Here is a 24,238-nt window from a genome sequence, read left to right as displayed (position 1 = left end):
ATCATTATTTTTGAATTAATAAAACATTTCTCAGTTTAAATTTCTGATATGGAAAATATCAACAGATATAACTCCCATAAACTAAAGTTCTTTGTATTCCTCAATAATTTTTAAAAGGGTAAAAGGGTCTTGAGACCAAGTTTGAGAAGCACAGTACTACAGACATTCCCACTAAGGTCAGGATGGTAGCAGGTATGGGCAGAAAATATAAAAGATGGAACTGAGTTGTGCCATAAAGTATGGAAATTATCAGAGACTGAATTATTTAAAAATAACCTAGTATCAACTTGAAGGATCCTCTCTCTGACCCACCCATGCCAATTAGGATAACTTGAGCATCAAGTGAAAACAATAACTGTAATTCATTAAGATACATCTAAATAAGCACCCAGAAGTTTCTAAAGATAATTTTTTTAAAAACTATAAAAAATTTTCACTGGTCACCCCTAGAAGTTACTAAGACACCATCTTACTTATCTGAAAACTGATGAAGTGTTTTTTTAAATTAAGTATTTATAAGACCAGAAACTATAAAACTCCTAGAAGAAAATATTTTTGAATCTGTCTTCTACTACAAAGGAAACAAAAGCAAAAATAAATGGGACCATATTAAAAGCTTTTACACAGCAAAAAAAAAAAACAAACAAACAAACAAATCCCAACAACAACAACAAAAAAAGTTCTACTGAATGGGATAAGATATTTGCAAATGATATGACTGTAGAAAATTCTTCAAGAGATGGGAATATCAGACCACCTTACCTATCTCCTGAGATATCTGTATCCAGATCAAGAAGCAACAGTTAGAACTGGACATGGAACAAGAGACTGGTTCCAAATTGGGAAAGGAGTATGTCAAGGCTGTATACTGTCACCCTGCTTATTTAACTTATATGCAGAGTACATCATGAGAAATGCCAGACTGGATGAAACACAAGCTGGAATCAAGATTTCTGGGAGAAATATCAATTACCTCAGATATGCAGATGACCCCACACTTATGGCAAAAAACAAAGAGGAACTAAAGAGCTTCTTGTTGAAAGTGAAAGAGGAGAGTGAAAAAGCTGGCTTAAAACTCAACATTCAAAAGATTAAGATCATGGCATCCGGTCCCATCACTTCATGGCAAATAGATGGGGAAATGTAAACAGTGAGAGACTTTATTTTCTTGGGCTCCAAAATCACTATAGATGGTAACTGCAGCCATGAGATTAAAAGACGCTTGCTCCTTGAAAGAAAAGCTATGACCAACCTAGACAGCATATTAAAAAGCAGAGACATTACTTTGCCAACAAAGGTCTGTCTAGTCAAAGCAATGGTTTTTCCAGTAGTCATGTACGGATATGAGAGTTGGACCATAAAGAAAGCTGAACACTGAAGATTGATGTTTTTGAACTGTGGTGTTGGAGAAGACTCTTGAGAGAGTCCCTTGGACAGCAAGGAGATCAAACCAGTCCATCTTAAAAGAAATCAGTCCTGAATATTCATTGGAAGGACTGATGCTGAAGCTGAAGCTCCAATACTTTGGCCACCTGATGCAAAGAACTGAAGATAATTTTGAAAAGACCCTGATGCTAGGAAAGATTGAAGGCAGGAGGAGAAGGGGACAACAGAGGATGAGATGGTTGGATGGCATCACTGACTCGATGGACATGGGTTTGAGCAAGCTCCGGGAGTTGGTAATGGACAGGCAAGCCTGGCGTGCTGTAGTCTATGGGGTTGCAAAGAGTCGGACACAACTGAGCAACTGAACTGAACTGATGACTGATAAGGGATTAATATCTGAAATATATAAACAGCTCAAATTCAATATATAAAAACAAAAAACAAACAAACAAAAAAAACACACCTGATTTTAAAATGAGCAGATGATCCGAACAGGCATTTTTCCAGATATACAGATGGCTAACAGGCATATGGAAAGATGCTCACTATCACTAATCATCAGAGAAATGCTAATCAAAACCACAATGAGATCTCACCTCACCCAATCAGAATGGCTATCTTCAAAATGATCACATATAACATGCTGGCAATGATGTGAAGAAAAGGGAACCCTTGTATGTTGTTGGTGGGATGGTAAATTGGTGCAGCCACTAAGAAAAACAATATGGAGGCTCCTCAAGAAATTAAATACAGAACTACCATATGATCCAGCAATTCCACTCCTAGGTATTTGTCTAAAGAAAACAAAAACACTAGTTCAAAAATATGCATGCACCCCAAAGTTCATAGCAGCATTATATACAATAGACAAGACATGGAACAACCTAAGTGTCCATCAATAGATGGGTGGATAAAGATGTGGTATACATACACAATGGAATTCTACTCAGCCATAAAAAAGAACAAAATTTTGCTATTTCTAGCAACATGGATGAACCTAGAGAATATTAAGTTTAGTGAAATATGTTAGAAAGACAAATACTATATGTTATGTTGTATGTGGACTCTAAAAATTAAACTAGTGAATATAACAAAAAAGAAACTGACAGGGACTTCCCCGGTGGTCCAACGACTAGGACTCTACATTCCCAATGCAGCAGGCCAGGGTTTGACGCCGCTCATGAAATTAGACCCCACACACCACAACTAAGACCCTGAGCAGCTAAATAAATAAAGAAAATTATTTTTTAAAAAAGAAACTGACTGACAGATATAGAGAACAAACTAGTGGTTTCCAGTGGGGGACAAATGCAGGGAGGGAAAAACAGGGGTAGGGGATTAAGAGGTAACAGACTACTACGTATAAATTAAATAAGCTACAAGGATGTATTGTAAGGCATAGTGAATACAGCCAATATTTTTAAACTACAAATGGAGTATAAACCACAAAAATTTTGAATCACTATGTTGTATACTTGAAACTAATATTATATATCAACTAACCTCAATTTTTATGAGGTTTAAATGGGGCGTCCCTGGTGGCTCAGACGGTAAAGCATTTGCCTGCAATGCGGGAGACCCGGGTTCGATTCCTGGGTTGGGAATATACCCTGGAGAAGGAAATGGCAATCCACTCCAGCACTCTTGCCTGGAAAATCCCATGGATGGAGGAGCCTGATAGGCTACAGTCCATGGGGTTGCAAAGAGTTGGACACGACTGAGCGACTTCACTTCACGTTACTAATATGGCAACCTATAGGTAACAGGCCAATACACGCAGTATAATTAAGAGAACTGTTAATAAGTAGGTAATATATATGCAGATCTAGTAACCTCAATTTTAAAAATTAAAAATTCCTAAAGGACCTAACAGAAGCAGAAGAGATTAAGAAGAGGTGGGCAAGAATACACAGAATTATACAAAAAAAAGTCTTAATGACCCGGATCATCACTATGCTGTGGTCACTCACCTACAGGCAGACATCCTGAAGTCTGAAGTGTGATATAAAGTAGGCCTTAGGAAGCATTACTACGAACAAAGTGCTAGAAGTGATGGAATTCCAGATGAGCAATTTCAAATCCTAAAAGATGATACTATTAAAGTGCTTCACTCAATGTGCCAGCAAATTCGGAAAACCTGGCAGTGGTCACAGGACTAGAAAAGGTCAGTTTTCATTCCAATCCCAAAAGAAAGACAATGCCAAAGAATGTTCAAACTACCACACAACTGCACTCATTTCACATGCTAGCAAGGTCATGCTTAAAATTTTTCAAGCGAGGCTTCAACAATATGTGAACTAGGAACTTTCAGATGTACAAGCTGGATTTAGAAAAGACAAAGGAACCAGGTATCAAATTGCCAACATCCACTGAATCATAGACAAGGCAAGGGAATTCCAGAAAAATATCTACTTCTGCTTCATTGACTACATGAAAGCCTTTGACCGTATTGATCACAACAAACTGTGGAAAATTATTCAAAAGATGGGAATACCAGACCACCTTACCTGTCTCCTGAGAAGCCTGTATACAGGACAAGAAGCAACAGTTAGAACTGGATGTGGAACAACAGAGTGGTTCAAAATTGGGAAAGGAGTACGTCGATGCTGTATATTGTAACCCTGCTTATTTAACTTATATGCAGAGTATATCATGCTAAATGCCGGGCTGGATGACTCACAAGCTGGAATCAAGATTGCCTGGAGAAATATCAATACTCTCAGATATTCAGATGACATCACTCTTAGAGCAGAAAGCAAAGAGGAACTAAAGAGCCTCCTGATGAAGGTGAAAGAAGAGTGAAAAAGTTGGCTTAAAACTCAACATTCAAAAAACTAAGATCAAAAAAAGGGCCAAAAAACTCATTTGAAAAAAAAAGATGAGATGTTTGGATGGTATCACCAACTCAAAAGACATGAGTCAGAGGAAACTCTGGGAGATAGTTAAGGACAGGGAAGCCTGGCATGATGCAGTTCATGGGGGTTGCAGAGTTGGACACAACTGAGCAACTGAACAATAGCAAGCATTTCTCCAGCTTATCCACAACAAACTATTCAGGAAAAAAACAAACTATTCAGAAAAAAACAAACAGCTGACTTCAAGAACATATTATAAAGTCCAATTACTACATAATATGGTTGCTGCTGCTGCTGCTGCTGCTAAGTCGCTTCAGTCGAGTCTGACTCTGTGCGACCCCAGAGACGGCAGCCCACCAGGCTCCACCGTCCCTGGGATTCTCCAGGCAAGAACACTGGAGTGGGGTGCCATTGCCTTCTCTGCATAATATGGTTAGAAACAACTAATTTGGAATTTGTTGTTGTTGTTGTTGATATCTGGTAGGGATTTTTTTTTCTTTTGGAGGTTAATTACTTTAAAATATTGTATTGGTTTTGCCATATATCAACATGAATCCACCACAGGTATACAAGTGTTCCCCATCCTGAACCCCCTTCCCTCCTCCCTCCCTGTACCATCCCTCTGGGTCATCCCAGTGCACCAGCCCCAAGCATCCAGCTTTAGTAGAGCTAAAAACCAATATTCAATAGAAGCTAATGCTATTAAGTGAAAGACTGATAGAAAACTTAGTAGTGTAGAAATAAAATTAGTATCTGAATCTCTAACTAATCCTAACGTCACTGAGACAGGGCAATCAGGCATTTCTGCTTTGTGACATGATAAAAAAAAGTATAAACACAACACTGCTTACCAAGTACCGGGGCCAAAGGCAATCAATTCTCTAGATCTAACTATCAATTCATAGAAAATGTGTGGCATAGAGATACAAGTTAAAAGATAAAATAATTAGCCAAATCCAGAATGTACAAAATTATAGAAGAGTTAAATTGGCATGGAGAAGAAAATGTTGGGAGAGGGACTCAACAGACGGAGAGACTCTGGAGACATACTAAGTAAATGCAACATCTGAGCTTTATTTGGGTCCTTATTTGAATCAACTGAAAAAGCCATTTTTTAGACAAACTGTAAAAATCAAACACAGACTTAAGTATTGGGTGACTATTAATTTTGTCAGGTGTGGTATGTTACAGATATTTGTTTTAAAACACTCCAAGAAAAAAAAAGTGAAAGAATAAAATAAGTTTTAACAAAATATAGTTACTGAAGCTGGGTGAAGGTACATGGGAGGGTTGTTACCTAGTTTTAATGTTGCATATGTTTTAAAGTTTTATATAATTTTTAAAAAATCACATAATATTCTGTAGACATCTGTATTGACAATCTGAGATATAAAATCAGTATATCATTGTGCCTTGCCCTTGAGTTTGTAATTCTGGTAAAAATGAAAGAATGGAGAAAATAAAGAAAGAACAATGTAAGTACCACTCAAATGGAATATCATCTTTACAAATCGTGAACTACTAAGTTATGCTCTTAAAATTTATATAATACTGTACACATCAACTAGCCTTCCTCAGTGATCAGTGCAAAGAAATAGAAGAAAATAGAATGAGAAAGACTAGAGATCTCTTCAAGAGAATTAGAGATACCAAGGCAACATTTCATGCAAAGATGGGCTCGATAGAGGACAGAAATGGTATAGACCTAACAGAGGCAGAAGATATTAAGAAGAGGTGGCAAGAATACACAGAAGAACTGTACAAAAAAGATATTCACGACCAAGATAATCATGATGGTGTGACACTCACCTAGGAATGTGAAGTCAAGTGGGCCTTAGAAAGCATCACTACAAACAAAGCTAGTGGAGGTGATGGAATTCCAGTTGAGTGATTTCAAATCCTGAAAGATGATGCTGTGAAAGTGCTGCACTCACTATGCCAGCAAATTTCGAAAACTCAGCAGTGGCCACAGGACTGAAAAAGGTCAGTTTCATTCCAATCCCAAAGAAAGGCAATGCCAAAGAACGCTCAAACTACCACACAATTGCACTCATCTCACACGCTAGTAATGCTCAAAATTTTCCAAGCCAGGCTTCAACAATACGTGAACCATGAACTTCCAGATGTTTAAGCTGGTTTTAGAAAAGGCAGAGGAACCAGACATCAAATTGCCAACATCCGCTGGATCGTCAAAACAGCAACAGAGTTCCAGAAAAACATCTATTTGCTTTATCGACTATCCCAAAGACTTTCACTGTGTGGATCACAATAAACTGTGGAAAATTCTAAGAGATGGGAATACCAGACCATCTGACCTGCCTCGTGAGAAATCTGTATGCCGGTCAGGAAGGAACAGTTAGAATTGGACATGGAATGACAGACTGGTTCTAAATAGGAAAAGGAGTTCATCAAGGCTGTATATTGTCATCCTGCTTATTTAATTTATATGCAGAGTACCTCATGAGAAATGCTGGCCTGGATGAAGCAGAACCTGGAATCAAGATCGCTGGGAGAAATATCAATAATTTCAGATATGCAGATGAACCCACCCTTACAGCAGAAAGAGAAGAACTAAAATGCCTCTTGATGAAAGTGAAAGAGGAGAGTGAAAAAGTCGGCTTAAAGCTCAACAGTCAGAAAACTAAAATCATGGCATCCGGTCCCATCATTTCATGGGAAATAGATGGAGAAACATAAAGCAGTGAGAGACTTTATTTTTGGGGTCTCCCAAATCACTGCAGATGGTGACTGCAGCCATGAAATTAAAAGATGCTTGCTCCTTGGAAGGGAAAGTTATGAACAACCTAGACAGCATATTAAAAAGCAGAGACATTACTTTGCCTACAAAGGTCTATCTAGTCAAAGCTATGGTTTTTCCAGTGGTCATGTATGGATGTGAGAGTTGGACTATAAAGAAAGCTGAGCACTGAAGAATCGATGCCTTTGAACTGTGGTGTTGGAGAAGACTCTTGAGAGTCACTTGAACTGCAAGGAGATCCAACCAGTCCATCCTAAAGGAAATCAGTCCTGAATATTCATTGGAAGGACTGATGTTGAAGCTGAAAATCTTACTTTGGCCACCTGATGCAAAGAGCTAACTCATTTCACAAGATTCTGATGCTGGGAAAGATTGATGGCGGGAGGAGAAGGGGATGACAGAGGATAGATGGTTGGATGGCATCACTGACTCAATGGACATGAGTTTGCGTAAGCTCCAGGAGTTGGTGGTGGACAGGGAGGCCTGGCGTGCTGCAGTCCATGGGGTCACAAAGTCGGACATGACTGAGCGACTAAACTGTGCATCAACTATACCTCAATAGTGTGTTGTTAGTCATTCAGTTGTGTCTGACTCTTTGCAACTGCATGGACTGTTAGTTCACCAGGCTCCTCTGTCCATGGGATTCTCCAGGTAAGAATACTGGAGTAGATAGCTATACCCTCTCCAAGGGATCTTTCTGCCTCAGGGATCAAAACGAGGTCTACTGCATTGCAGGCAGAATTCTTTACCATCTGAACCACCAAGGAAGCCCTATACTTCATTAAAATATATATACTACAAATAAAATGTTTTAGAGAATAGAAAAATCAATTAATTTCAAATTGAACAACCCAAAACGTATGTGCAATAAAAATAGCTCCAGGAACAGACTAACATTACTAGAGTTATTAAATAGTTGCAGGAATAATGTTTACTCTAAAAAAAAAAATTTTTTTTATGATGTTTGTGCTTGTTTTGAATTTTCTCAGCTAGCCTAATAGAAAGACTAATTTTTCAGCCCTGGAGTTCACTGGCAACAGAACAGAAACTCCCGAAAGTCTAGATAATAAAAGCACACCTGTCTTGCCCAGTAAATTAATTAGGTGTTGACATACAATCTTAAAGAGGAAAACAATGTAGATATACACATAAACAAAATAGGGTTATCCACAAAGCTACAAAGACTTTTTAAAATGAAAGTATCTTCTCAGCATAGTGTACATAAATAGTTTAGAGAAAAAGAACGATCTCTACAAATGTGTTTAACTATGTCATAACAAATTTAAGCCACAAACCAACAATGTGGCTGCAATATTCAGTTCAGTTGCTCAGTCATGTCCAACTCTGCAACCCCATAGACTGCAGAATGTCAGGCTTCCCTGTCCACCACCAATTCCCAGAGCTTACTCAAACTCATGTCCATTCAGTCTGTGATGCCATCCATCTCATTCTCTGTCATCCCCTTCTCCTGCCTTCAATCGTTCCTAGCATCAGGGTCTTTTCCAGTGAGTGGGTTCTTTGCATCAGGTGTCATGATGGAGATATCACGGGTCATGGTGAAGAGTTCTGACAAGTGCGGTCCACTGGAGAAGGGAATGGCAAACCACTTCAGTATTCTGGCCTTGTGAACCCCATGAACAGTATGAAAAGGCATAAAGATATGACACTGAAAGATGAACTCCACAGGTTGGTAGGTGTCCAATATGCTACAGTGAAGAAATAACTCCAGAAGGAATGAAGAGACAGAGCCAAAGCAAAAACAACACCCAGGTGTGGATGTCTGGTGATAGAAGTCAAGTCTGATGCTGTAAAGAGCAATATTGCATAGGAACCTGGAATGTTAGATCCATGAATCAAGGCAAATTGGAAGCGGTCAAACAGGAGATGGCAAGAGTGAACATCAACATTTTAGGAATCAGAGAACTAAAATGTACTGGAACGAATGAATTTAACTCCGATGACCATTATATCTATGTGGACAATAATCCCTTAGAAGAAATGAAGTAACCATCATAGTCAATAAAAGAGTCTCAAATGCAGTTCTTGGGTGCAACCTCAAAAACGACAGAATGATCTCTCCTCGATTCCAAGGCAAACCATTCAGTATCACAGTAATCCAAGTCTATGCCCCAACCAGTAATGCTGAAGAAGCTGAATGGTTCTATGAAGACCTATAAGACTTTCTAGAACTAACGCCAAAAAAAAGATGTCCTTTTCATTATAGGGGACTCAAAAGCAAAAGTAGAAAGTCAAGAGATACCTGGAATAACAGGCAAATTTGGCCTTGGAGTACAAAATGAAGCAGAGCAAAGGCTAACAGAGTTTTGCCAAGAGAATGCTCTGGTCACAGCAAACACTCTTTTCCAACAAAACAAGAGAAGACTCTACAGATGGACATCACCAGATGGCTGCAATATTAAATATTATTAAATCTCTGATAACAGGTTAAATTCATGCTCCTGCACTTGGTGTAAGTGAACACAGAATGACTACATGACAATCAAGATCTTGAGCAAATTAGAGAAACACTGTATTTGTAATTGAGTATATAACCTTTTGGGCTTCCCAGGTGGCAGTAGTGGTAAAGAACCTGCCTGCCAATGCAGGAGACCAAGAGACGCAGGTTTGATCCCTGAGTCGGGAAGATCCCCTGGAGGCAGGCACAGCAACCCACTCCAGTATTCTTGCCTGGTGAATCCCCATAGACATGGGAGCCTGGAGGGCTACAATCCATAGGGTCACAGAGTTGGACAGGGCTGAGAAAAGCATCTATTTCTGCTTTATTGACTATGCCAAAGCCTTTGACTGTGTGGATCACAAGAAACTGTGGAAAATTCTGAAAGAGATGGGAATACCAGACCACTTGATCTGCCTCCTGAGAAATTTGTATGCAGGTCAGGAAGCAACAGTTAGAACTGGACATGGAACAACAGACTGGTTCCAAATAGGAAAGGGAGTTCGTCAAGGCTGTATATTGTCACCCTGTTTATTTAACTTATATGCAGAGTACATCATGAGAAACACTGGACTGGAGGAAGCACAAGCTGGAATCAAGATTGCTGGAAGAAATATCAATAACCTCAGATATGCAGATGACACCACCCTTATGGCAGAAAGTGAAGAGGAACTAAAAAGCCTCTTGATGAAAGTGAAAGTGGAGAGTGAAAAGTTGGCTTAAAGCTCAACATTCAGAAAACAAAGATCATGGCATCCAGTCCCATCACTTCATGGGAAATAGATGGGGAAACAGTGGAAACAGTGTCAGACTTTATTTTTCTGGGCTCCAAAATCACTGCAGATGGTGATTGCAGCCATTAAGTTAAAAGACGCTTACTCCTTGGAAGGAAAGTTATGACCAACCTAGATAGCATATTCAAAAGCAGAGACATTACTTTGCCAACAAAGGTTCGTCTAGTCAAGGCTATGGTTTTTCCTGTGGTCATGTATGGATGTGAAAGTTGGACTGTGAAGAAGGCTGAGCGTCGAAGAATTGATGCTTTTGAAGTGTGGTGTTGGAGAAGACTCTTGAGAGTCCCTTGGACTGCAAGGAGATCCAACCAGTCCATTCTGAAGGAGATCAGCCCTGGGATTTCTTTGGAAGGAATGATGCTAAAGCTGAAACTCCAGTACTTTGGCCACCTTGGCCACCTCATGCGAAGAGCTGACTCATTGGAAAACACTCTGATGCTGGGAGGGATTGGGGGTAAGAGAAGAAGGGGACAACAGAGAATGAGATGGCTGGATGGCATCACTGACTCGATGGACGTGAGTCTCAGTGAACTCCGGGAGTTGGTGATAGACAGGGAGGCCTGGCGTGCTGCGATTCATGGGGTCGCAAAGAGTCGGACACAACTGAGCGACTGATCTGATCTGAAGCAACTTAGCACACACGCACATACAACCTTTATGTGAACATAAGCTGATTACAGTTTTACATAAAATTTTCAGTTGAATGAAACCAAATGCTAACCTATGCTCAGTGACTGGTAATTTCTAAATATTTTCACTAAAATATTTCATATTCATAAAGAAAAGTTGGTATCTTCCATATTTGCAGTTACAAATCAAAACATTCCAATATAAACTTGCGCTTATCTAAAGATAAGTTACCTTCATTTTCTGTACTGGCCGAAACTAAGAAAAAACAACAGAATGAGGAGAAAAATTCCTTATTAAAAACATTATATATAAACTGTTTTATATAAAGTGTGCACTGATTAGAAATACAAAATCATAAATTTATTGAGGATTATTGTTTTAATCACACACCCTAAAACATACCAAGATATTATAAGCGACTATACGCAGCATCGAGCTTTTAGCTTTTTGGTACTTGGCCATTAGGCCAACCAGAAAAGCATCTACTATCCAAACAGAAATTTATTCAGCAACCTTGAAATTTTTGTTTTATAGTTAATTCTGCTAAGATCAGCCAGAAATGAGTTTTAATCTAACTAAAGAAAAAAAAAAAAAAAAGGTGGGGAGGCCTATTACCAAATAATTGAGTCTCTTTGCAGTAGTAACTATGTATAAACAAATATTCAGCCAGGCCCTGCAAATCTGTAGTACCATCTATGTATAATAATTTTCATCATTTTAATAAAGGATATACTAGATATTACTATATTAAATCTAAAGGGAATTTAAGACCTAATTATAACAGTGTAATTAATGGTTTTATTTTTTTATTAGGCTTCCCCAGTGGCTCAGCAGTAATCTGCCTCCTACAACACAGGAGACGTGGCAGGAACCATGGGTTCGATCCCTGGGTCAGGAAGATCCACAGGAGAAGAGATTCACTCCACTATTCTTGCCTGGAAAACCTCCTGGACACAGGAGCCTGGTGGGCTATAGAACATAAAAATTAACAGAAAATCTCTCATGCTTCAGTTAAAATCTTTATAAGCATGTACTGGTTCTATAAAAAGTAATAATCATTTATTGCTTAAAATGATTCAAAAAACTGAAATAAAACTAAAACATCTCCTTTTTCTTACTTTTATCTTAAAAAGCAAAAATACACTAAAAAAAATACATTGCCATTTCTAAAGAATCAATGAAAAATATTAAGTAAACAAGAAAAATAAGAATTTAATTGGGTTTATAATCAACAGTTTCATTCTAAAAAAGTGAGGTATTAAAAAAAGTGAGGTATTTCATATACTCACACCACAGTACCTTAACAAATGTTAAAAATATTCAATTAAGTATCTAGAAATAAAAGATAAGGTTTAAATATTTTAAAGGACTTGTATTCTCATCAAAGATTAAATAAAATAACAAAAGCATAAAGATTTTTTTCAACTCCTCTAATAACCTGTTACTTTTGTTCCACTTAGTTATTTTCAGAGTAGAAAAAACTTTTAGTGCAAATCTTTTTAAACAAAATAATGACTATAAAGATGGAGAAAGTTCACAAATTTGGATTTTACAGACCCAGAAATTTTCAAAACTTTGACATTAGCATGATATATAAAACCCCCCACTAAAATACAAGACTTTTCTCTTGGAAAACATAAGACAATATTGAAGAAATTAAGTGTATTTTAAGACCGCTTTCTCTGAGTTTGTCAGGAAACACAACTGTGATGTTTAAATTTCCTGGCTGTTAAAAATTCTTTTCAAAAAGCATCACAATTAAGTCAAAAATTTCAAGACCCCCCAAAATTTTTAATAACAGTAACTACTACCTTGATAACCTACACAAATCATCTCATCTTATGGACTTCCTCTACTTTCTTATCCATTTCTCATACATTATTTTTCCTTCCCTTTTTCTCAGAGCAATTTCTACAGATCACTGGTACCTGTCAGCTACACCCCGTTCAATCAGAATCTTCCTTGAGTTCTATCTCACGTCTAGAGCAACTCTGAATTCAGTAAGCCAGATGAAAAGCAACTGATCCCAAACACTGACTAAAAACCAAATACATTCTAGTATACACCAGTATGTTACATATCCCAACCCAGGTTAACAGTAAAAACAACTGAGCATTCAATACTTATTTGAGGGGCTTAAAGTTTTAATATCAGAACCTGGCCCTAGGCTTTCAACTTCATTCTAATCAAATAGTTAAAACAGGTAAAAATAAACTGAGTCACTGTATTGGACCACATTAACCAAGGCATAAAGTCTATTTAAGTGCAAAATGGTTTCCCAAGAGTGGTTTTTAATTCTCTCTTGGTAACCAATTTTCTATCAGATGTCTACCATTACACAACTGTAACAGCTTTCATAAAGTCACCAGTAGGAAATCACATTTCTTTCAGAAATCTACCTCCAACACTCACATCCTCCATATCAAGAACTAAATATAACCTCTTCCTCTGTCCCTTAAGTATTCCATTTCTTTCCCGAAGTAGAGCTTCTGTAAATATTGCAACATTAAGGAATAAATTTTAATGAATACAAATCAGAAAAAATGAAGGAACATTAGATTCCATTAAAGCTTTCCTTAAAAAAAAGTGTTTCCAAGTTATATTTTTAAATTCCCCTATGATTCTCTTTAAAAGAATGAACACAAAATTTCTCTGCTAATGACTTTATTCATGAATCTATAATGGAACTCAAAATAGAAAAGAACATGAAAAACTTCAGGTTAATATCTATCAACAAAATACATCAAAGAATATTTATTTTTTTATATAACTAACAAAAATCTCTAAAATGCACATGTGAAAATACAAATATATCACCTTGTGAAATTTCAGAGTACAAAGATCTGCTTAACATAGTTGGCCATAATAGCCTGATTATACTGATACATACATTTAATGCAAAAGAAATCAAACATAACTGAAAAATAAACATCACATGGTTAATCTTTTGGTAAAGTGCTACTTTCATATGGAAAAAAGGATTTGTGAAGATTAAAAAAATGTTCATGTTATACCATCATTCTCAAAGTGCCAAAATTTCTCAGTATTCACTACATTCATCACATTTGTATGTCCCCAATGAGACCATAAACATTATTTTGCAATTAAAAAAAATTTTTTTGTTCACACATTATTTCCTGGAAGCTAAAATCACCACTCCATTGATAAATGAAACTTTTCACTCATATAAGACTGTTTTAGACACAATAATTCTTCATTGTTTTAAATATGATCTTTGGTTTAAAGCTGTCCTGATAGCCTTTCTAATTGGACTTTAGTTAGTAAAATATTTATAAAACAGCACAGTAGCTTCATTTGAACCACACAAGTAAATTGGATCAGTGGCCTAAACACAATGAATGGCACATATCAAGATGTCTAGAATGATGAGTTCCCCAAATTAGTAACGGACATGGTCAATATTAAAGGAAATTAATGTTGCTGAGGAGTGGCTCATCTCTTTTCATCAAAGACCTCTATCAATTCATAACAGTATTAGCTATTGAGAGAAAATTAGTTGGAAAAAAAAATCTAACCTGAAGGCACACAGGTGCAAATCTTAAGCAGATAAATAAAACCAACTAAACTGCATACGCACGCATGGGTATGTCCAAGCATGTTACACACTTCTCTGCGTGAGGCTGAATACCATCATTACATATCTTCTACCATATAGGAAGCTCTATGCCTGTGTGTGTATATACCCTAGAGGTCAAACTAGCTGATGGGTTTTCCAGAAAAAAGTGAGACTTTAAATGATGCAAAACTTAGCCTTTCTTCAAAATAGAAGGTTTTAAATTAATAGCAAAGGAATGTAATAACAATGGAAACTGTAAGAAGCCATCAAGTTAAATCTCAGAAAGTATGAGATCAACTTCATAACTAAAGGCTGCCAATGATTTCTTCTCTCTCTCCTTGAATAATCAAATGCAAGTACCTTTTAGCAATGGCAGCATTCAAATCCCACAAAAAATCAAGTAGTGCGCCCTTAAGGAGCACCTCCATTGGCACAAACTGTAAAACCTGCTGCGGTGCCTCAGTGTTAACCAAATCTCTCAACAATTCGTTCACATTTTGCAGATACTGGAAAACTGGGTTTGGAAGATCCTGATAACCAACACAAAGCAGGACTGCACAAGTCTTCAGGGGCTCAGAGGATATGGGACAAGAAAATGTGATGAATCTAAAACAGCTGTGGAGTACAAATATCAAACCAGCCATAAACCTTGTAAAACAAGAAAGTATAGGCAAAATCATAACATCTCCTGTATGAAGCTGCTGCAAGGAATGTAGTACGCAGTCCAAAAATAATTGCTGGTAAGTGGGGTCTCCATCATGAAGCAATGAACAGCTAAAAGTCATGAGTGCAGCTGATTCCAAGAGTCGAACTTCCAATGGTATGGGCATTTTGATATTATGGAGAGCTGGGAAGCCCACGAGCAGGCACTTTATCTGGGTGCTGGGTTCTTTATCCTGATGATCCTGAAGGCACTTGGTAAGGCTAAACAACTCAGAAAATATCAATTCTTCAGAAAAAACGTGACAAGAACAACAATGCTTCTGTTTTGGCCTAAACTTAAGATCAAAATTCAAGGCTCCTCCTAATGACTTTTCAACTGATTCATTAAGAGCCTTTAAAATCTCACCATCACAGAAAGGAGAACACTTTACCTTTGGCAGTTTCTTTCCCTGTAAAACCTGCCATAAGTGACACTCAAGATTGAAAGCTGTCCCTTCCAAAAGAGAACTTTGCCCAGGATGATACGTAGCATGTTCTTCAGCCCAACTGTTAAAGTACCCTTTGGCCACCTTATCTTTCCAGGAAAGGGTTTCCAGCATTTTCCTTTCATTGTAGGTTTTAAAATATCTGCTTCTCTGCCCAAACCATTTTGTATTTGTACTACAGCCAATATTAGATTTTTTCACTAGCCAGTTATTTCTGGAAAGAGGCTTCAATTGAAACTTTTGCATGAAATACTGAACAGCATAGTCCCTTAAGCTATTCAGCTTTGCTTGTTCCCGTTTTCCCATGCACTCAAACAGACGAATGTTCTCAGAAATAGTCTCTAGTTGGTACTTATGAAAGAACGTGCAACATTCTTCATGTTTTCTAAGAAAAGATTCTGGAATCATGTGATGGGGAAAGAGAGCTTTCTTGGTCATTTCAGACCCAAAATTCAGCACCATCTTAGATAAAATAGGATAGATTGTCTCTCTTCCCTTATAGTAGAGACATACCACATAGACTTCTGAGTTTCCTGCCTTGCTAGTAGCTGGTTTGAAAATATGAACTTGATCAAAAGAACAGTTTAGTAGGTACATAAGATTTATGGAACAATGTTCAAACAAAGTAAACATCTTCAGAACAAAAGAGCCACCATTTCCAAGAGTCATCAGAGCAGTGACAGCTTCACAGTAATGCAAACAAGAGACTAAAGCTTCTTGTTCACCTGGGTTTCCTTGGCAATCAAAACTTCCATCTGCAGTGATCAAGTGAATGGTACCCATACTGTTTATGAAATTCTGAAGTCCAGTCAGATATTTCAAGGTCATGATATCACCAGTGTTATCTGGACCAAAGTACCAACAATGCAAGGTATTTGCAATAAGTCGGTCATCCATAATCATCGTAAGATTGTCATTTGCCTCATGGTAAGGATTCAGAGTATTAGCTACCCAATTCCAATCACAGGGGAATCGATGGGATTTCAAATAGTGATTGAGACTAGCTATAAAAGCTCCAGGAGCTTCACAAAGGTGTAGAGAATTCAGTTTTCCGTTCTGAAAAGCTTCCTGTGGAATAAGTGGAAAGCTGCACAAAATTTCATGAAACTTACACCATGCTTGAGTACAAAGTTCAGCATTTACAGATTTTCTCACATGAGAAATTATTTTCCCAGCTTTGTTAGTGAAAGCCGTGTGCTCATGCCACTCATCCAATTTCTTATCACTCAGTAGGTTTTTCACTTCATTTAGGGAGTTCTTCAAGTCAAGGAATGCACTGAATTCCGTGTGGTCACAGGTGAAAATCTCGCTGGGATCTGGTAACTGCCACTCATTATTAAGTGGTTTGCCATAAGAAAAGTTCTTGGCAAAGAGTTCAAAAATGTCAGCAAGAACATCTGGGCTGAATGTCTCAGGACTTGAACCCAGTGGTTGTTTTCTGCACTTATTCATTTTCAAATCAAATTAAAATCTAGAAAAAGAAAACACACAATTAAGTGAATCAAACTTTATTAGTGAGTGAAATCTAATCCACAGCAAACTGGATCACAATCATGACAAATCACATAAAATAGGTACATAATGTGAATACAATTCATTACATATTGAGGCAATTTGGAATAGAGAAAGAATAAAAGCACTGATGTCCAATAAACCTAGGCTCAAATTCCAGTGGCCATGGGTAAATAACTTTACATCAGTTCTTCTTTAAAAACTTGAGGTATTATTTTTTAAGATGAGGATGAAACATGTTAGCATACATGAAAGAACATTCATCAGTGAATGGCAGCTCCTATTACCAAAGTAACCCACCTAGTTCCTCCCCAAAGTTCTGAACCCATGGCTGAGACCACCACCCACAGGGACCCAAACACATGCTTAGAGGAAGATTTATCCTTTTGCTCAAACTATTAACAAATGACTTTTAGCTCTGTTTTTTAGCTCCCTCCAAATCTCACTTCCTTCCAGGAGACTCCAGCACCTGAACCCGGCACCGGTCCTGCTATGACTTTTCTGTCCCCACCCACTTAAACTCACCTATGAGGATTGCCAAATATGTCCTCTGTCCAGGTTTGACTCCTGCTAAGTCATGCACTTTGGTGGTACCAAATCACCTTTACAGGCCACCCACCAGCAAACAACCATCACCGTACTACTTGTCAACTGTGGTGAACTTGACAGGTTAGCCTCTCGCTCAACACTGAAACTGACCTACAGTTCACCCTGGTGTGTCTCTAAACTTCAGACTCCTGCCTCATATGATCGGTCAGACAGCTCCATGTTTATATTATAAAATATTATCTTTTTATTGCCACAAAAACTTAATATACTTTGATAGAATAATTTTAAACTGAAGAAATATCCTTAATGAATATATAAATTACAAATAGTCACTCTACATTGTGTGCTCTAATACTGTCTAAGTAACCAAAAACATCTGTCCACTGGAAACGGAAAGGGGTGCAAGAGAAGGAAGCAAGGCTTAAGGGCATAGTGTTGGAAAAGTTCTAAATTCCAGCAGAGACAGCAATGAGTATTACATGGTACTTGCTGGCAGTGTTAATCAACAGGTGCTTCAGTTCATGACTTCTGTGTTTATTTAGCATATTCAATACATTCTACATCAGTATGAAGATTAACACGGGAGATAAAAGACAAGTGAGCACCACAATAAACAGTAACAAAAGAAGGCTGCATTCCATTAGCATTTACTTTGTCCTCAAAATACTTTTTCATCCTTTTATATTTTGTTTAAATTACTCACAAGTCTGTCTGTGCCATTCTGTGCTCAGTCGCTCAGTTGTGTCTGACTCTTTGCGACCCTATGGACTGTAGCCCGCCAGGCTCCTCTGTCCATGGGGATTCTCCAGGCAAGAATACTGGAGTGGGTTGCCATGCCCTCCTCCAGGGGATCGTTCAAACCCAGGGATTGAACCCAGGTCCCCTGCATTGCACGAAGATTCTTTACTGTCTGAGCCACCAGGAAAGCCCACGAGCTTGCAAACTTCCTGAAGTAACAATTATCTTAGTCATTTCTGTTTGCCACCATATATTTACCCCAGAATTGTGGATAACAGTCACAATTACCTATTAATGTATTTTTCTTACCTTGGATTTTTTTTTTTTTACTGTTAGAATATTTAGACAAATTTCTGAAAGAAGGCAAAAAGGAAGCATTTTCACATTCACTAAAATTTTAATTAAAAGTAAATGCACGAGTACTACAACAAGTTATTCTGTCCTAATTCACACTTTGCTTACTGGAAACTACAACTTTTAGATTTCAACTATATTCTATTTTGGAAAAAGTCTGACTTTAGTCATTAACTTCACATACCAATTAATGGCTTTAAGTAAGCTCTGAAATCTTACCTAAGCTAATAAGTAATTACTTTCACAGGAGAACAACTAAAGTGATTCAAACACTCCACTGTTCTTCCCACCTATACCTGTGGAACATGGACCAAAATTATATATTTATAATAAACTGTATATCACGTTGAAATGGAGAAGGCAATGGCACCCCACTCCAGTACTCTTGCCTGGAAAATCCCATGGATGGAGGAGCCTGGTAGGCTGCAGTCCATGGGGTCGCTAAGAGTCTGACACGACTGAGCGACTTCACTTTCACTTTTCACTTTCATGCATTGGAGGAGGAAATGGCAACCCACTCCAGTGTTCTTGCCTGGAGAATCCCAGGGACAGGGGAGCCTAGTGGGCTGCCGTCTATGGGGTCACACATAGTCAGACACGACTGAAGTGACTGAGCATAGCATAGCATAGCATGTTGAAAAATGTTCAGGTTGATAACACACACCTTATCTAAACATTGTTTCCTACTACCAAATTCCCAGAATCCAACTGCTTCTCACTCACTCCAGCTACCAACTTTCTGATTAGAAACACCTGTCAACTCTCTTCTGAACTACTGACAGTCTTCTCACTCCTCTCTTTGCTTCTACCCTTGCCTCCACCATTCTATTCTGAAACACACCCATTAGAGCAACTTAGCAGCAGCAGCAGCAGTAGAGTAACTCTGAAAAAGCTAAGTTAGATTGTATGGCTGCTCTGCTCAAAACTGTGCTGCCATGGCTCCCCATTTCACTCAAAGTGAGTAAGTGCCAAAGTCTTTACAATAGCCTACAAGGCCCTTGAAGATGTCTGTTCTCCAGCCCCACCCCATGTCTAACCTAATTTTCTCCTACTACCCCTTTTTCTCACTGTGTTCCAGCTCCACAGGCTCTCTTGCTGTTCACTTAAAAGCCCAGACACACAGCAAGGGGAGTCTGGACAGTCAGTCCCTCCACCTGAAACGCTCTTCCCTTCCCTTATCTCCTTCAAGAATTTACAGAAGTGTCATTTTTTTCTAAGGAGCCTAAGTTGCCATTCTAATTTAAAATTGCATCTTCCATTAACAATGGTAAAGGTAAGAACTTTGCTGTTTTTTCCTATGACACTCTTTTCCTTCTAACATGTGAAAGTGAAAAAGTGAACGTGAAGTCACTCAGTCGTGTCCAACTCTTTGCGATCCCCATGGACTGTGGAGCCAGGCTCCACTGGAAATTTTCCAGGAAAGAGTACTGGAGTGGGTTGCCATTTCCTTCTCCAGGGGATCTTCCCGACCCAGGAAATGAACCGGGTCTCCAGCATATCAGGCAGACGCTTTACCGTCTGAGCCACCAGGGAATTTACTTATTTATGTTTACTATTTTTTATGCCTTCCCAAAACTACAACCTAAGCTGCAATGGGCAGGGATCTTTGTTTTCTTTACTCACTTATTAAGAAGTAAGAACTGTGCTCAGTACACAGAAAGCATTCAGTAAGTATTCATGGAATAACTAAAGAGGTTTTCCAGGCAAGAAGAGTGGGATGCCATCGCCTTCTCCGAAAGGGATATCAGACTAGCCCAAAAGGCGTGCCTCTGATCAGGTTCTGAATATAAGTCTTAGCTAAGGACTTCAACGTCACTCGAGCACCTCACATAAAACAAAAGCAAAAATGCATATGTTTACGAGATACAAGGAAAAAGTTTTCAGTATGATCCTCTGGAAAAGGTTCCTCTGTCCCTCTTATGAAGCACTCCATAGAGCTTTGTGGCATCATCATTCTGCTACGAGGGTCAGTTTTATCATCGTTGTTTTGCAGAATTGAGTAGGAAGTCATATACCCCTGCCCAAAGCCACGAAGGGAATACCCGCAAAATTCACCGGACTAACACAGTCTCATTAATAGCTGTTACTCCTCCAGTTAACACTTGCAAAGGAATTTTAGAAGAAGTGCCAACAGCTCCACCTCCTCACAGCAACAGCGAAAATAATGCCTAGGGTGTATCCACCGCCTTACTTTGCGCCAGGGGCACCCCAAACCTCGTTTCCTCTAGGTGGAAATGGGTCTCAAGTTCCATTCGAGCGGCCCAGTCCCTGACCCGGCCCAAGCCTCTGCCTAATTCACTGTAAAGTCGAAGGAAGACCCGGGTTCAGAAAGTGGGCTTGGATTACCTTCGCTCACGCCCACCTCAGCCCCCAGAGTCTAGAGAGGCTGCGCTTCACTCGCTTTCCTCACTCAAGGAGGGCATTCTCCACTTCCACTCCTGGGGATGATTCCCAAGAGCATCGCTACTTCAGGTCTTCCGAGCCCCTGGCACGGGGATGGGAGGTGGCGCGCCGGAAGGTCGAGAAGGAGGAAGGAGCGGCCCTAAGAACACGCAGACCGGAAGCACACCTCCAGTCCGCGCCGCCGCGAGACGCCGGCGGACGGAGGCCCAAAGGCCCTAACACACGCACTGCGCGTGCGCCTCAAGGCTGAGCTGGCGTCTTACGTCAACGTTACGCACGTCGGCGATGCTCGTAAGAGACCTCTGCTCTCTCGGTTTCGTTTCTCCGCTGGGTGCTGAAGCTGGGAAGCGCCAGCCCCCCGCCCAACGGCCGCTATGGCAACTGCGCGCTCACCGAGCGTCCTCTGGCCCCGCCCCCCGAAGGTGGAGGCGTGGAATGGGGCGAGGACAACCTGTCCCAGACACGCTGGCCCCGCCCACCTGGGCCCCGGACGCCCGAGGTTCTCTCGTTTTGCTGTAGCATTTAGCTCTTAGCACTGGCTGAGTTAAAACTGGTGCTCAGAAGAACATGAGGTTAAAAAGCCAAACTAGGGAAACTACAAAAACACTGTTATCATAACATACATATATTTATAAACGAATAAGACAACCTCCCCGGAAAAGGAAATGGCAACCCACTCCAGTACCCTTGCCTAGAAAAATCCCATGGACAGAGGAGCCCGGTAGGCTACAGTCCATGGGGTCGCAAAGAGTCAGACATGACTGAGCGACTTCACTTTCACTTTTCACTTTCACAAGATAACCTCAAAGAAAAATGGGAGAAGATTGAACAGGCCATTCAAAAAGCAAAATAACCGATAAGGATATAGTACAAAGCTATTTGGGCTTCCTGATGGCTCAGTTGGTAAAGAATTTGCCTGCAATGCTGGAGACCTAGGTTCGATCCCTGGGTTGGGAAGATTCCCTGGAGAAAGGAAAGGCTACCCACTCCAGTATTCTGGCCTGGAGAATTCCATGGACTGTATAGTCTATGGGGCTGCAAAGAGTCAGACACAACTGAGTGACTTTCACTTCACAAAGCTATTTGACTTTAAAAAATAATAGTAATAAATAAGGTTTATTTTCACTCAACTTAGCAAATAGTTTAAAAGATCAGAAATGGCTATTGGTGAGAATATGGAAAACAAGTTTACATATTTTGGGGAAGAGCAAAAACTGTTACTACCTTACAGAACACAAGGCCTTCCCTGGTGGCTCAGTGGGTAAAGAATCCGCCTGCAATGTGGGAGACCTGGGGTTCAATCCCTGGGTTGGGAAGATCCCCTGGAGAAGGGAATGGCTACCCACTCCAGTATTCTGGTCTGGAGAACTTCATAGACTGTACAGTCCATGGAGGAACAAAGAGTTGGATATGACTGAGCAACTTTCACTTTCACTTTTACAGAAGGCAAACTTTAAAATAACCTTGCACCTTAGCCCAGCAATTCCCACTCCTAGCAATTTAGCTTTAGAAAACAACTGACACTCACTTTGGGAAAAAAATGTTTATCATAGCATCTTAATAACATCAATAACAATACTGGAGCCTATTATACAAGGTGAAGTAAGTCAGAAAGAGAAAAATAAATATTGTATACTAACGCATATATATGGGCTTCCCTGGTGGCTCAGGTGATAAAGAATCTGTCTGCAATGCAGGGAGACTGGGTTCGAGCTCTGGGTTGGGAAGGTGCCCTGGAGAAGGGAATGGCAACCCACTCCAGTATTCTTGCCTGAAGAATTCCATGCACAGAAGACCCTGGCGGGCTACAGTCCATGGGTCACAAAGAGTTGGTCACAACTTAGCGACTAACACTACTATGCAGCCATTAACAGGTTATATATGCCAAAAGTGTCATATGAAAATAGGAGAATATAGAACTATATGTGGAGTTTGGCCCATTTATGTCATATATATACATGTGTGTGTGTGTGTGTGTGTGTGTGTGTGTGTGTGTGTGTATACACATACAAATTTTACAACTCTTGCAGTATATGCATCAGTGGAGAAAAGTCTTTTCAAAAAAAAAAAAATAGTGGGGCTTCCCTGGTGGTCCAGTGGTTAATAATCCACCTGCCAATGTAGGAGACATGGGTTTGATCCTTGGTCAGGGAAGGTCCCGCATGTGACAGGGCAACTAAGACTGTGTGGCACAACTACCAAGGCCCACACACCTAGAGCCTGCACTCTGCAAAAAGAGGAACCACTGCGGTGAGAAGCCCCTGCTTGCCACAACCAGAGGAAGCCCTCACGCAGTAACAAAGACCCCATGCAGTCAAAACAAATAAATAAATAATCTTTTAAAAAAGGATGCTAGGACATTTGAATATCTGTGTTATATGGAAAAGGCTTTATCTGGACTCTTACTTCACATAATAAACAAAAACAGATTTCATTTGGATTGTCAATCTATATCTTAAAGATCAAACAATAACTCGTAGCAGAAAATGTAAGACAACATCTTCATGATCTTGAAAGAGGCAAAAAGTTTATAACAGGACAGAAAAGGCAATAATCATTATATATATATATATATATATATATATATATATATACACACACACACACACACACGAATTGACACTAAAATTAAGAATGTTTATTCATCATAAGACAGCACTGAGAGTGAAGGGGAAATATATATATATATGTATATTTACCATACACATATGTGACAAAGGATTGCATCCAGAGTATATATCGCCTAAAACAAATGAGAAAAGATGTCCCATTAGGAAAATGGGCAAAAGACCAGAACAAAAACTTCAAAAAGATGATATCCAAAAGGTCAATAAACATAAATACATGCTCAACTCCATTAGTCATTGGAGAGATGTAAACCAAACCCATAATGAAACAGTTACACACTGACTAGCTAAAATGAAACACTGAAAATATAACTGTTGGAGAGTTTCATGGGCAACCAATGCAAAGCTGTTTGGAAGAAAAAAGATCTTCCAAGATCTTCCTAACTCACCAGTTGGTTGCCATTTTTAGAAAAATTTTCCAGGTATAGTTTTATTCCAGAAAGTTCCCTTGA

The 24,238-nt window shown here is 39.2% G+C and overlaps 1 protein-coding gene across 1 annotated transcript; it reads right to left on the bottom strand.

The window, feature by feature from the left end:
• Positions 1 to 13,525: 13,525 nt before the first annotated feature.
• On the bottom strand, positions 13,526 to 21,382 carry CMTR2 (cap methyltransferase 2). Its single transcript, XM_019979983.2, has 2 exons — positions 21,103 to 21,382; positions 13,526 to 17,074 (listed from the first exon to the last, which is right to left on the bottom strand). The coding sequence occupies exon 2, from the start codon at positions 17,053 to 17,055 to the stop codon at positions 14,761 to 14,763; it is 2,295 nt and encodes a 764-aa protein (XP_019835542.2). The 5' UTR covers positions 17,056 to 17,074; positions 21,103 to 21,382; the 3' UTR covers positions 13,526 to 14,760.
• Positions 21,383 to 24,238: the final 2,856 nt, after the last annotated feature.

This window comes from Bos indicus, chromosome 18 (assembly GCF_029378745.1).
Source record: "Bos indicus isolate NIAB-ARS_2022 breed Sahiwal x Tharparkar chromosome 18, NIAB-ARS_B.indTharparkar_mat_pri_1.0, whole genome shotgun sequence".
NCBI lineage: Eukaryota > Metazoa > Chordata > Mammalia > Artiodactyla > Bovidae > Bos > Bos indicus.
The sequence above is the reverse complement of the archived record's forward strand: the minus strand, read 5'-3'. Positions and strand labels throughout refer to the sequence as shown.